At 37.1% G+C, this 13,337-nt stretch overlaps 1 protein-coding gene across 1 annotated transcript in view; it reads right to left on the bottom strand.

The window, feature by feature from the left end:
* The window catches only part of LOC126292137 (nuclear RNA export factor 1-like), a 147,347-nt gene that overhangs the window by 39,681 nt on the left and 94,329 nt on the right, over positions 1-13,337 (bottom strand). Inside the window, exon 10 of the mRNA XM_049985974.1 lies at positions 3,952-4,181. Coding sequence (XP_049841931.1) covers positions 3,952-4,181 — 230 coding nt within the window. The remainder of the gene's footprint in view (positions 1-3,951; positions 4,182-13,337) is intronic.

Here is a 13,337-nt window from a genome sequence, read left to right on the forward strand (position 1 = left end):
GAGTCTTGGGTTGCTAGCTGTTACAATGTGGAAATAGTCTGTGTTATGTCTCTGGAGTAGTCTCTTGAAAAAATATTGCTGAATTCTAAAATGATGAGACTGACCTGAAGAATTTATATGATGAGAATGGAATGTACTGTCTGTGTAATAAGAACACGAAGCGGTTTTTGCTGGGTTTAATAAACAGCCAAGTAGGAAGCTTGTGTTTCAGTCACACAACTGATAAAAATACAGATGATTATTAAGCCCAGGTTAACAGAAGAAATGAAGCAAGGATGCCAAAATTATCTCCACTCAGTTATGAAATGTACTCCACTCTCAAGTAATTGGAAGTGCAAAATAGAAGTAATCAACACTAAAATTCCTTTATTAAGTAATTGTTTCTAATGAACTAGGTACATTTCAGTCTGTTTCACTTAAAAACACCTTCGATAACTTCACTTTGTGATAGGGATGAACCGGTGCAAGAATAAGAGAGGTTGCGGCCCCATCAACGAAGTTTAACACTCTGCAGTGACAGTATCAACTAACAGATCTCTCTATGGAAGAAATGTGTTCATTACCAAGGTGGCTATATTGAGAAACACAAGGTGCCACCCAAAATATCTGAGAAATTCATTGTAAAAAACAGAAAACTATACTTACATCCTAATGCCCTACACCTTCAAGTAGTCACTTCGGGCATATACACAACGATTCCTGTGCTGTTCCCATTCTTGTAAGCACTCTTGGAAGTCCACACGGCAAAGGGTGCTCAGGACCCATTGTGATTCCACTCAGAATTATGTGGATGCATTGTCATGGTGCATCAACCACTTTCTTTTTCCACAAATATGGCCATTTGTACTGAACATTTTCCCTCAGTTACTTCAAAACCTCACTAATTCTCAAGTTGGTGCTTTATTTGAAATTTCATTATTTTACATGTTCTAATTCTGTAGTACAGTCTGAAGTTATGCAACCATCCACTGCTTCCCTTCAAATCACTGTAATCTATGTTGTGTGCAATTTGATGTCCATAACATAGTAAATTGTATCAAGCATGCTTGCAATACACAGAGGAAGACTGCACTGTAGTTCCTTCTTTAGATTGTCGCACAGATGAGAAAATGGTAGATATCGAAATAGACGACAGAGGGATAGAGAAACAATTAAAATCACTCACAATAGGAAAGGCCGCTGGACCTTATGGGATACCAGTTCGATTTTATCCAGAGTACGTGAAGGAACTTGCCCCCCCCCCCCCCCCCCTTCTTGCAGCGGTGTAAATATGTCTCTAGAAGAGCATAGCGTTCCAAAGGATTGGAAAAGGGCACAGGTCATCCCCGTTTTCAAGAAGGGACATCGAACAGATGTGCAGAACTATAGACCTATATCTCTAACATCGATCAGTTGTAGAATTTTGGATCACGTATTATGTTCGAGTATAATGACTTTTCTGGAGACTAGAAATCTACTCTGTAGGAATCAGCGTGGGTTTCAAAAAAAGACGGTCATGTGAAACCCAGCTCACACTATTCGTCCACGAGACTCAGAGGGCCATAGACACCGGTTCCCAGGTAGATGCCGTGTTTCTTGACTTCCGCAAGGTGTTCGATACAGTTCCCCACAGTCGTTTAATGAACAAAGTAAGAGCATATGCACTATCAGACCAATTGTGTGATTGGATTGAGGAGTTCCTACATAACAGAACGCACCAAGTCATTCTCAATGGAGAGAAGTCTTCCGAGGTAGAGTGATTTCAGGTGTGCCGCAGGGGAGTGTCATAGGACCGTTGCTATTCACAATATACATAAATGACCTGGTGGATGACATCAGAATTTCACTGAGGCTTTTTGCAGATGATGCTGTGGTGTATAGAGAGGTTGTAACAATGTGAAATTGTACTGAAATGCGGGCGGATCTGCAGCGAATTGATGCATGGTGCAGGGAATGGCAATTGAATCTCAATGTAGACAAGTGTAATGTGCTGCGAATACATAGAAAGATAGATCCCTTATCATTTAGCTACAAAATAGCAGGTCAGCAACTGGAAGCAGTTAATTCCATAAATTATCTGGGAGTAGGCATTAGGAGCAATTTAAAATGGAATGATTATATAAAGTTGATCGTTGGTAAAGCACATGCCAGACTGAGATTCATTGGAAGAATCATAAGGACATGCAATCCGAAAACAAAGGAAGTAGTTTACAGTACACTTGTTCGCCCACTGCTTGAATACTACTCAGCAGTGTGGGATCCATACCAGATAGGGTTGATAGAAGAGATAGAGAAGATCCAACAGAGAGCAGCGCACTTCGTTACAGGATCATTTAGTAATAACGAAAGCGTTACGGAGATGATAGATAAACTCCAGAGGAAGACTATGCAGGAGAGACGCTCAGTAGCTCGGTATGGGCTTTTTTTAAAGTTTCGAGAACATTCACTGAAGAGTCAAGCAGTATATTGCTCCCTCCTATGTATATCGCGCTAGAGACCATGAGGGTAAAATCAGAGAGATTAGAGCCCACACGGAAGCATACCGACAATCCTCCTTTCCACGAACAATACGAGACTGGAATAGAAGGGAGAACCGATAGAGGTACTCAGGGTACCCTCCGCCACACACCGTCAGGTGGCTTGGGGAGTATGGATGTAGATGTAGATGTAGATGTAGAAACACAACTTTTTGTAACAAGTGTGCCCTCTCTTGAATATTTGTAGTTTTTATGATGCACTACACAGTCTTATTGCTGTGGACTTATTCAAAACGTGTTCACAATTGTCTTTTTACAGTGCTACAGATGATCTTCCATGTGCGGAATTACGTTTAGTACCTGCACCTCGGACAACGATTATCCTTTATTATGTTTCACTGAAAACAGAATTTGTGATCTCAGTCTGACAAGGATGATGAATTAGGTGTCTCAACACCTGTTTCAGTATCATTTTCACTTGTTAAGCACATATCGTCATCACTGTACTCCTCACGTCCATTTTTTGTACAGACAAGCGTATACGACGCAACACATTCCATTGATTCTTCTTGCAAAAAAAATAATATTTTATCTGCCAATTCTTTGTCATTCTGTGAAATTTCTCAGGTTTCTTTCTGACAAAATGACAACTTCAGCAGCTGCTGTTGTAGATATGATGCAATGTTTGCTTTTTTCACTATTGCCATTGCTCTGCTTTGCATCAACAGCACTAGCACTGTTGTGAGTTACTCATTGCCAAAGTAGTTCAACTGTGTTCCACAGCCGTATGCTGCGCTTGCCACTGGATACCTTCAGTTCTTTCCCCTGCTGCTGTTAGCAACTAATATGGTGGCTGTGTGGTAGACAATATCTGGGATGTCAAATGCTATAAAAATCATAGTCATTTTGCAACCTTGCTCTCAAGTGGTTCCTTGTAAGCTATGTACCTCACGACATCTGGTGACAGAATGCCGTACTGTTACTGGTTTGACCAGTGCAATGGAATTCTCATATATTTTGGGTAGCACCTCGAAAATATGCAAACATGAAGAATAAAGGTATAGAATGTTATTAAAGTCTGTTTTATTTAAATCATCAAAACTTTTTGCATAAAAAAAATCAGAGGCATTACTTTTCAGCATGCACTCATAACAAACCAAAATTTTAATGGAACTGAAGGCTGCCATTTAAGATGAGGTGTGTTTGACTGACCTGCTGGCCTGAGTTACAAGTAATTTATAGCTAAGAGTTGAAAATTGTGTTTGAGAGAATGGCTGCCACCATGATGACATAATTTCTTGAGTGACCATGTAAATATAATATATATGACATTAATCTTTGATTTTGTGTAAATAAACGTGTTTTTCTTAAAAATCTGTTCACTACCGCACTTTTGAAAACCATCAATGTTCCATAGGCCACACTGTATTTGTGCTTAGAATAGACTAGGAGCCAACATCAGATAATGAGAGAATACCGGTGGAGGTGTACTTACCTTGCATCGCGTGATGTGCTCTGATCAGGAAGGTACATGCTAGAGAGTGAGAAGTAGGCATCCTCGTGGTAGAGTTCCCACAGCCACGTCCGATCGTCACCATCGTACAGCGTGAAAAAGTGCTCGAGAAACTGGTCGGCGAGCTCACCCGAGTTGCCCCCGCTCCTACAGAAAATGTAATTAGGCCGCCACCGAGGCAAGCCCGGAGTGCGTTGAAGGTAAGCCCCATCCTAAAGAGAAGATCAATCATAAATATACATTCCAAAATCATACAGTTTGATAAAAGTACAGTACATAATTTCTTTTGTTTTAAAACTTAGTCATCACAGCAGATAAGCTTTGTTTTTTGTCAGATAATTTTTATTTGCTCTTAACTATGGCTGTTGCCAAATTGGTGAACATAACATTTTTAAATCATGTAATCTCTATGTATCCCTAGTATTATTATTCAATCAGTTACCATAACCATATTTCCATAATCTTTGCTATGTTGCCACTATTGGACTGGTATTAAAATTTAGGGGTGCTATTTTAAAATGGACTGAGGGTATCTGCTGGCAAATTGTTTCACGCCTTTACTCCCTATCCCGTTTAAAAGTGATTACCTCCATTGCTGTTCCATGATTCTACACTTACTTGGCTCTGATGGTCTTTCCTTCCCTACACTTACGTCATGGATCCATCTTCTAATGTAATCCATTTTCACTTTTACATAAAATTAACTTGCAGGTGATTTTTCTTGATACAATAACCAAAATCTCTACCCACATGGCAGAATTAAAAATGGATGTTGTTAGAACAATAAAAATAATTTACTCATCTTCTATACAGGATGTACTGGTCCAGGTTTATTTTCATAAATAAATAACCTCACACATTTATTTTGATAACTTCTTTATTTTTCCATGCACAAAATATCATTATAAATATCTTCAAACTTAGATTCTTCCATTCACATAGCAATATGCACAGAAACCAGTGTTATTTTTTACACATGGCAGTGCTCACCTGATCAAATACTGTTCTTGAATACTGACTCATCAAATACTGTACTTTGAGTACAGCTTTTCAAAACTGACAATCCAAATACTGCAACACAGATATAAGTGTGTGACACATTTATAAAATTTTTAATAATAAAATTCATATTCCATTGTAACAAGCTTAAATACAATTAAATCTGGTTATTTATTAAGAATTGTTGACTTCTCGTGATATATGTATGTTTCTAAATATCAATCTCAATGTCTGAACATACAACTGTTTATGAACTTTGAAAACTAAGTGATGAAACAGATAATGATTGGTTAATTATAGCATTGTACACACATCAACGAACATTTTGTGTCAACCCTTTATTTTGAAATTTATCGCACAGAAAACAAAAATTAGCTCTGAAACATCTATTACTCATTTACATGTCCAAATCACAAAAAAACACCAACAACAACACTTGTGTGATGAAAGAACAACCTGCTTCTCATGGGTTTTTTCATAGCCTCCCAATCAACGTCAATACATGGTGGAATGTCCCATTGCTCAAATGCTGCATTGAATCTCTTGAAGCACAGCACCTCATAGAAATCTCTCCACTCTTCAGTGGGTATTCTGTATATGTGTGACAGAGTAAGTGATCACTGTTAATATCCAAAAACAGACTGTTTCAATTGATCACACCCATGTTTGTTTGGGTTCACGTACAAGGGACAGGAAGGCCATCCCATTCTGGTTATCACAGTGTGCAGAAGGAATGTGTTCACAAGAACAGCGCGACGAGCATGCAACTTACTTGTCCATCAAAATATGACTGTCACAAAAATAATGGTAAGACTGTCCCACTATTGATTGCAGAATCTCATCCCTGTACCACATAGCAGTGAGACTACCCTCAACAACCATGAGAGCTGTACACTGACCACATGTAAAGCCACCCCAGGACATCACCATAATCTTGCTGCACATGTAGGACATAGTGTTGGAGGCATTTGATACTGCTGGGTTGTCTCCAAACATGTTGTCTCACCAAACATGTTGTCTGCGATCATAAGTGTACAAACAGATCCACATTTCTACAATATTTCTTGCCCATCTGTAATGGAATCCACAATGTCGTATACAATGTGGTGCTTTCCACCGTCATTGGAAATGGAGATCCACATCATGTAATCATCTCCTAAGATTTTGATGCAAACCATGACACCACTAAGCCTTTCTGAATGCTGAATTCAATTCTAGAGCTGTCAGCCCATATATCCTTTGACTTAAAAAAAATCACAGATATCAATCATCCTATGTGCCTTTCAAACAGGAACAAATTTCCTGAAAACTGCCAACTACCTGTCAACTGGAACTGATTCCATGTCTGCACCACATCGCTTTGACTCCAGTGCTCGTGTATGGGCAACTTCCCCAGTCAACAAACTTTCTGCGTTCCACAGACATCTGTAATGCGTCCCTACTGGTGCTTTATTCTCAACTGAAATGCTGCAATTGGTCCAAGTTCACTCTTCTACCTATAGATAGCACTTGTGATAACTGTGTGTATTTACAAAAGTCAGGATGACCTTCTGGCTGGTGCAGGAACAATCACAACAGCAACACATTTACATGACAAAGGGGTGATGCAATGCTTTTATTGATGTATGGTATTACATAGGTACTTAATTCATTTCAAAAGCAACATTTTCAGAAGTATTTTATGTCATTCTTTACAATTCAGTAAAAATAAATTTTCAATTAACATTTTTATTATTCCTGATAGTTTATTTGTAATCTATTGAAACAATGAGTGTCTTTTATTTATGAGCAGTTATTAACAAAAATAATATTTTACAAGAACTGCTATTATCACAAAATAAATATAAATCACATGGGAAAAAAGTAGAACCTTGCTAATTTGTCCCCTATGAGGCTGGGAACCCAAAAAGAGGTCAGATTATCAGAAGAAAACTTTTATTGACCCATAATAGCACAAAACAGCTCAATACAACATTCATTTTCAACTAGAAATACAATCTGAAATATTGCAGTATGTTAAAACAGTGACAATACAAATATAAAAAGTTGACACACTTAAAAATCTTACAGGAAAGTGTAACAAACAGTAGTGCCTATAGTGTAGAATATATCTGTATCATATAATAAGATAATGTTCCTGTGAGTGAAAGTTTAACATCTGTACAAATTTTATTACAGTACTCCACTGACACACAACTGAACTGTTTAAAACATGAGAAATCAAATGGTAAAAAATTTAAAAAAGGAAAGAAGATTGCTGTTTAATGTTCAGTCACTATAAAAATGTCCTGTTCTTAGGCAGGATGAAAAAAGTCTAGAAAGTTCTTTTGCTTACCAGACGATAACCTCCATTTTGATGCAATGTTCTTTCACTTCCTAATCCATAAAATGTCTATTGGGGTAGACACAGCACTTTGTTTGATATACTGAAGGGTTAAATCAATCACATTTTTAGCATCTGTATGTTATACTCAAGCCATGAGTTCATTATCTTTGTTGCTGTTATCATTATTCTCATTAGTTGTTCAAATTATAGCACCAATTATATGCTCATCAGTTAATTCTGCTTCCATTGTGCAGCCAGTGTCAGCTGTACTGATCCATCCATTTATGTCACTGAGCTCAATGTCCAATTGTAAAAACAATGTCATATGTTTATGTTTAGCTGGTGCCACCGTTTAGTATTACAATGTTTAAGAACATTGTCACTAATTTATAAAACAAACGTGTGCTCAACAACACTTATTGATCGAATTAGAAACAAGTTCTTCCACACTAAAAGTGACTGAACTATCACACTTAGCAATGGTCAGCTGCCTACTGATTGATATCTCAGGTGATGAGCCACCAACAAGTCCAGTTGTGACTGTAGCAGTGGTCCTTGTACGTAAACAAACACTGGAAATGGAGTGTGACTCAGGGAAGAGGCAAAATCTAAAATGAACAGTCCAGCAACAATTCATCAAAATGGGAAAGTTCCTAGTGGCTCTGTCGCAAGTTTGCAACTGAGAATCAGAATGGTTGGGTGCAATAAGCTCTCTGTTTTCCTAGACGAGTGGGCAAGTTGAACCTCGGACCCGACTACAAAAAATGAATTAAGGTCTTTGAAATTACATCTATCTTCAGAGTGAATTTCCTCTCTGCAGCACAGTACACACAGATTTGAAACACTGCAGGCGTAATGATGTCTTGTACCGTTCCGCAGTAGTTTTAAATTAGCAGCCTGTACCTATTCCTTCATTGTTGCTTCAGAAGTTGTGTTGTGACACAGTCAATTGAAAAGCATTAATGTAAAATAAACAGCAAGCTAGGTGGGAAAAATTTACAATACGCCCCAGTTTCTGAGGTGACAGCACAATCCCACAAAGAGGCAGTTTTCTATAATTAGTAATTGAATAAGCATATGCCTGGTATACAACACAACAGCATTGTTTAATATGCCAATGGGTCATTACTGAGCAGTAACACTTGTATGCAGCAACAGAGTGATACAATGACAATTTACTGCTACTTTATTATTATTTAATTAAACAGTAACTCATCTCATATAATCAAAGTTGGTTTTATTATTGTTTAATTAAACTACGATTAAACTGTGAGTTTGCTCATACATGTTTACCTTACATTTGTACATAGTATGCCACATGCTCACTTGTGTTATAAAAATTGATATGCCCACTTGAGGGTTAAACTGTGTGCTGAACCAGGACTCTGAATGAAAACATTGCCTTTCTGGGGAAAATGCTCCACCGGCTGAGCTATGCAGCCACAATTCACAGCCTGCCTTTCTTCCACTAGCACCCCTCTCCTGGTTTCCAGCCTTCACACAAGTTCTGCAGCACACCTTGTTCAACTAGTCCTTTTGCAGGAAACAACACTGCAGAGAAATGGCTGAGTTGCAGCCTAAGAGACTGTTTATATAATGAATTTTCAGCCTGCAGTAGGGTGCTGATTTGTACTGTTGTCTTGTGCATACACACTGTGTAATGTAGTAGAATGGGCAGTATATATAACGAACAGGTCAATACCGAGCATTTTGGAGATTGTGATTCTATTGCTTGATGTTTACATGACACATAACTTTCAATTGTAGTGTCTTACACTTATTATATCTCTGAAAATTATTTAACTTATAACAAAATTAGGTGAATAATATTCAAATCCAACGGACTTACATTGTAGTGTATGCACAAAATATGTTAGACTAAATGTGAATACGCACCGAGAATATTTGCAGGAACAGGACACAAAAGAGCACTAAGACTAATTATAGAACTTAATGAAAGGACAGTAAAATCATGTTAGTATCAAAACTCATGGTTTAATTACAGAGTAATTAAATGATGTAGCCAACCAATAGACAACAGTCAATAATTGGTGGAACTTTGATATGAAAATTGATTTATTTCAACATATTAATTATATCAAACTGGGTGCATCTATGTGTCAGACTAAATTTTGTCATCAGTTTCATGGAAATTCATATATTTCAATTTCAAGTTTAATTAAGTACAATTCAAACAATACATAGAAAACTCAAATTTGTGCCTGTCTTTGTGAAAATAAATACATGGAAGATAAACTTCCAATGTGTCACCTACATTGTTCAAAAATTAGTGTACCACAAACACTGTCTTGAGAATGCTAGAGATGAATACCAGGCATGTTTTATATAGCAAAGGAAATTTATTGTAGAGCTACACCACCTAGTCAACAAAAAGCAGATCTGAAAATTAAGTATCAAGATTGTTCCCAGAACCATCGAAATATTTTGACAATACGCTAACAATATCAAATGTGAAAGTCCACTACCAAAAGAAAAAGCAAAATGTACCACTACATTATATAAATCAAAGAAAAACACAGTACTGAGGAGACATTATGAGAGAATGTGGGATATCAATTATTAGAGTTTGTTATCGAGTGACAATATATGACGAAAATTCTATTGGAAGATGGAGAAACTCAATGCTGAAAGAACGTCAAAGATGGCACAGCAGTACATCAGAAGTAGTTTTCCACTGTGTACTGTGAACATTAGAGGTAACTACGTGGATCACCTACCTTTCCCAGCAGGTGTGTGACGTGTTTCTGGACATAGGGAGGGACAGACCGTACTTTGTGGCATTGTGAGTTTGTCATCTGTCTCTGTCTGAAGGCACAAGCTTTGGGCATTGCTTATCTGTGAAATTGCAAAACTCTGACAGGAGCAGAGTTGAAAGTAAATGATTAGTATTTGCTTTTCAATATGTCTTTCCTACATTCTGGATTTTCGTAACAACAACTGTGTAATATACATCGAAGATCGACTCTTCTTTTTTTAGTTTCTTTTACCAATTACTTAGCTTTTCAATATATTCAGTACAAAAATCAACAACAATAATGGTTTAGAGATTTATTATTATTCTATCATATATCAATTAAAATATTTTATTTCATCTCTGAATTTTGATGAACTATTTTACATGTACATGAGTACTCACATCTGGCTTGAGAGGCAACTAAGCACTTTTAGGCACAAACTGGGATGCAGTCGATGGAGGGCTGGGCAGGGCAGTGCAACCAAAGAAATACTTCATGGCACAGTGTGTGCACATACTGGGAAGCAGTTTCCACTGTTGCACCACTCATATGCCAACTGTCAGCTTCGTGGCACCTGCACAATAAACTGTGCCCCAGACATAACCCTGTCCTGCACCTCAATTTGCACTGTCATATTTACACCTGTGAGTCACAAAAACCTTCACTGCTCTGTCCTGACCCATTCTTCGTCGGCTGCACCCCAATGTGCAACTGGCCTAAAAGTTTTACTCTAATTATTGTTTGTTCTTAATTTATATTGTAGTTTTCCACAGTGCAGAATTACACAGGATGACATACACTGAGGTCCTCGTTGTCACTATGTGCAGCATTGGTAGCCCCGTGAACACCATCTATGATGAAGGAACTACATCCACTCCTTGACTTCCAAGGAGTGCCTCGAACAAAGAACAACAATACAAAAACTAATATTTAAACATGTACAGGATATCATATCCATAAAAGTAACAACTTTTAAGACTACTCTTGTTCTTTTGATGTTAGTTGTATTAGTTGGACACACGCTAGCTCTTTTATAGATGATGAGGATACGGAAACTTTCACGACTATAATGCTTGTGGGAAAAATTCAGAATTTAATTTAGTCAGATTCTGTATGCTCATATATTAAGCCCCATATAAATGGATAAGACTGTTTCTATTTTCTAAGCTATGCAAGAGTCCGTCACCATCAAACACTTCTGAACTTAGTAAAAGTCGTCAGGTTCCTGACTGATACTCCATAGTTATTCATTAATTTGGAACGCTATTTGAAGATAAATGCATTATTTATTCTTTTCTTAGCATACTGTGACTCTGATTTTCAATGAGTCTAATATTTAACTGACAAAATAAATGAAATTACAAAATAACATCAACAGTCAACATTATTGTTTGTCAGACATTTGGGTCATCATTGTTCCTCAGAGCAGCATATAATGTGGAGATCTCTTCGCTTTACTTGTGATGACATCAGGCGCCACTCATCTACTCTCGTCACTACATGAATCCCAAAAGGAATACCTCATACAGAGCAACAACAGAATGTGATCTAAACTAACATTGATACAAAATATAGTTAACTTTAAATCTCATGAATATGGATTTACCTAACTTCCGAATATATTCCCAGTAATGCAAGATTTGTCACGCTTGTTCATTTGTGCACAACTACAGTATCGGAGTTTCTGATTAACCGACTAACTGTAACCAGAATTATTACCATGGAAAATTTTCTACCCCTTCCGCCAACTATATTCAAATATGAAATATCACAACAAGAGTTGTCATTTTAATTATACAATAAATATTTCAACCACTCTCTAAGTCTAAGAGACCTGTCACATTTGGCCATACCACAAACTTCCTCTTATTTTACTCTATTAAAAAATATACACTCAATATTTGATAGACACAATTTTTAATATAATATTTAATAAGGATTCATTTTTACAAAAATCTTAATTTCTTTCCAGCACAATACCATATAAAAAGAGATTGGAAACTATTATAACTGTTATTGTCATATTGTACTATTGATAGAATCACAGAACTAAAATTTATTTGTCACCACTGTCAACTGTTTACAATGCACTGAGGGAAACACTATGAGGTGATAATTAGACCACGGATTTTTAGGTCATAAAAAAGTGTGTTTTAGGCAGCTAAAATAGGCTCCTTCAGTAGTTCATTTAGGCTATATAAATCCTAAAATATGCTCTAATAAAAATGATGCAGAGAAAATAAAAATAAATTAAAATACACAGTGTTGACAGTATGAACATGTTATTAGTGGCCGCCTCTTCTGAACAAGCGAATGGAATCGACCGGTGCTTCAGATGAAAACATCTCACTACTGGCAAATTATTTTTCGAACCAGAGAATTCACGTATAATACCTTTCACGAAACAGAGTAGTTTGATAGGACTGCTTGTAGACATCAGCGAGAAAATGCGTGAAGGGCAGTAATTTAGCTATAGAGGGCGTCTACGATTAACATCGTGATTTTTTAATCCGTGCTCAGCTTAAGGCCTATGAAACCGTTTCTTTGCGATAATACACAGCTGGCCAGAATCCTACGAACTTTTAGTACTCCCACGTTCGATTCTAATGTGTAACTCAAATCTTTGACCGGTTCCCATTCGCTCACCAAAGTTAAGCACTGTCGCACTTGGCGCGTAGTTGGATGGGTGACCATTCAACCGTGTCAAGTGCTGTTGGTAGTAAGGCAACAAAGGAATTGTTAACAGTCTCTAACGAACTTCGCCTTCGACGAGACGTAAAGCCTTAAGTTTACTTCCTCTTCTAATCATTGAAAACACAAGAACTCTATGTCAGATTAACAAAATAGGTACTTTTTGGGATTTTGATGCCGAAATAGGCAAAATTAGGCGTCAATGTCAAAATACGCAATTTTAGGTCCTATAGAACTAACGGTATTCAGTTTAGTTAGTCATGAAATGCATAAGTACCAACTTATATGCAAATTGGAGCTTAGCAAAAATATATGTTTTAACCTAAAGATCCATGATCTATTTTTTACATATGAATAATAAAACACCTATAAAGAGTATTTGGTATTAACAGGGATAGCGATATAAAAAAATAAAAAAAGACCGAAGTGTTAGGCAAATACGAAGCATGATCGCTTATCAACTAGCCACCTTGCTGCACACTGGGCAGAAAATATTTTTTTCCATCTGTCGTATAGTGTGGAAAAACTTAGAACCACTGTCTTATATGATGAAATAGGCACTTTTTAGGATATCAAAGCCAAAATAGGCAAAAATA

Source organism: Schistocerca gregaria, chromosome 9, assembly GCF_023897955.1.
Source record: "Schistocerca gregaria isolate iqSchGreg1 chromosome 9, iqSchGreg1.2, whole genome shotgun sequence".
NCBI lineage: Eukaryota > Metazoa > Arthropoda > Insecta > Orthoptera > Acrididae > Schistocerca > Schistocerca gregaria.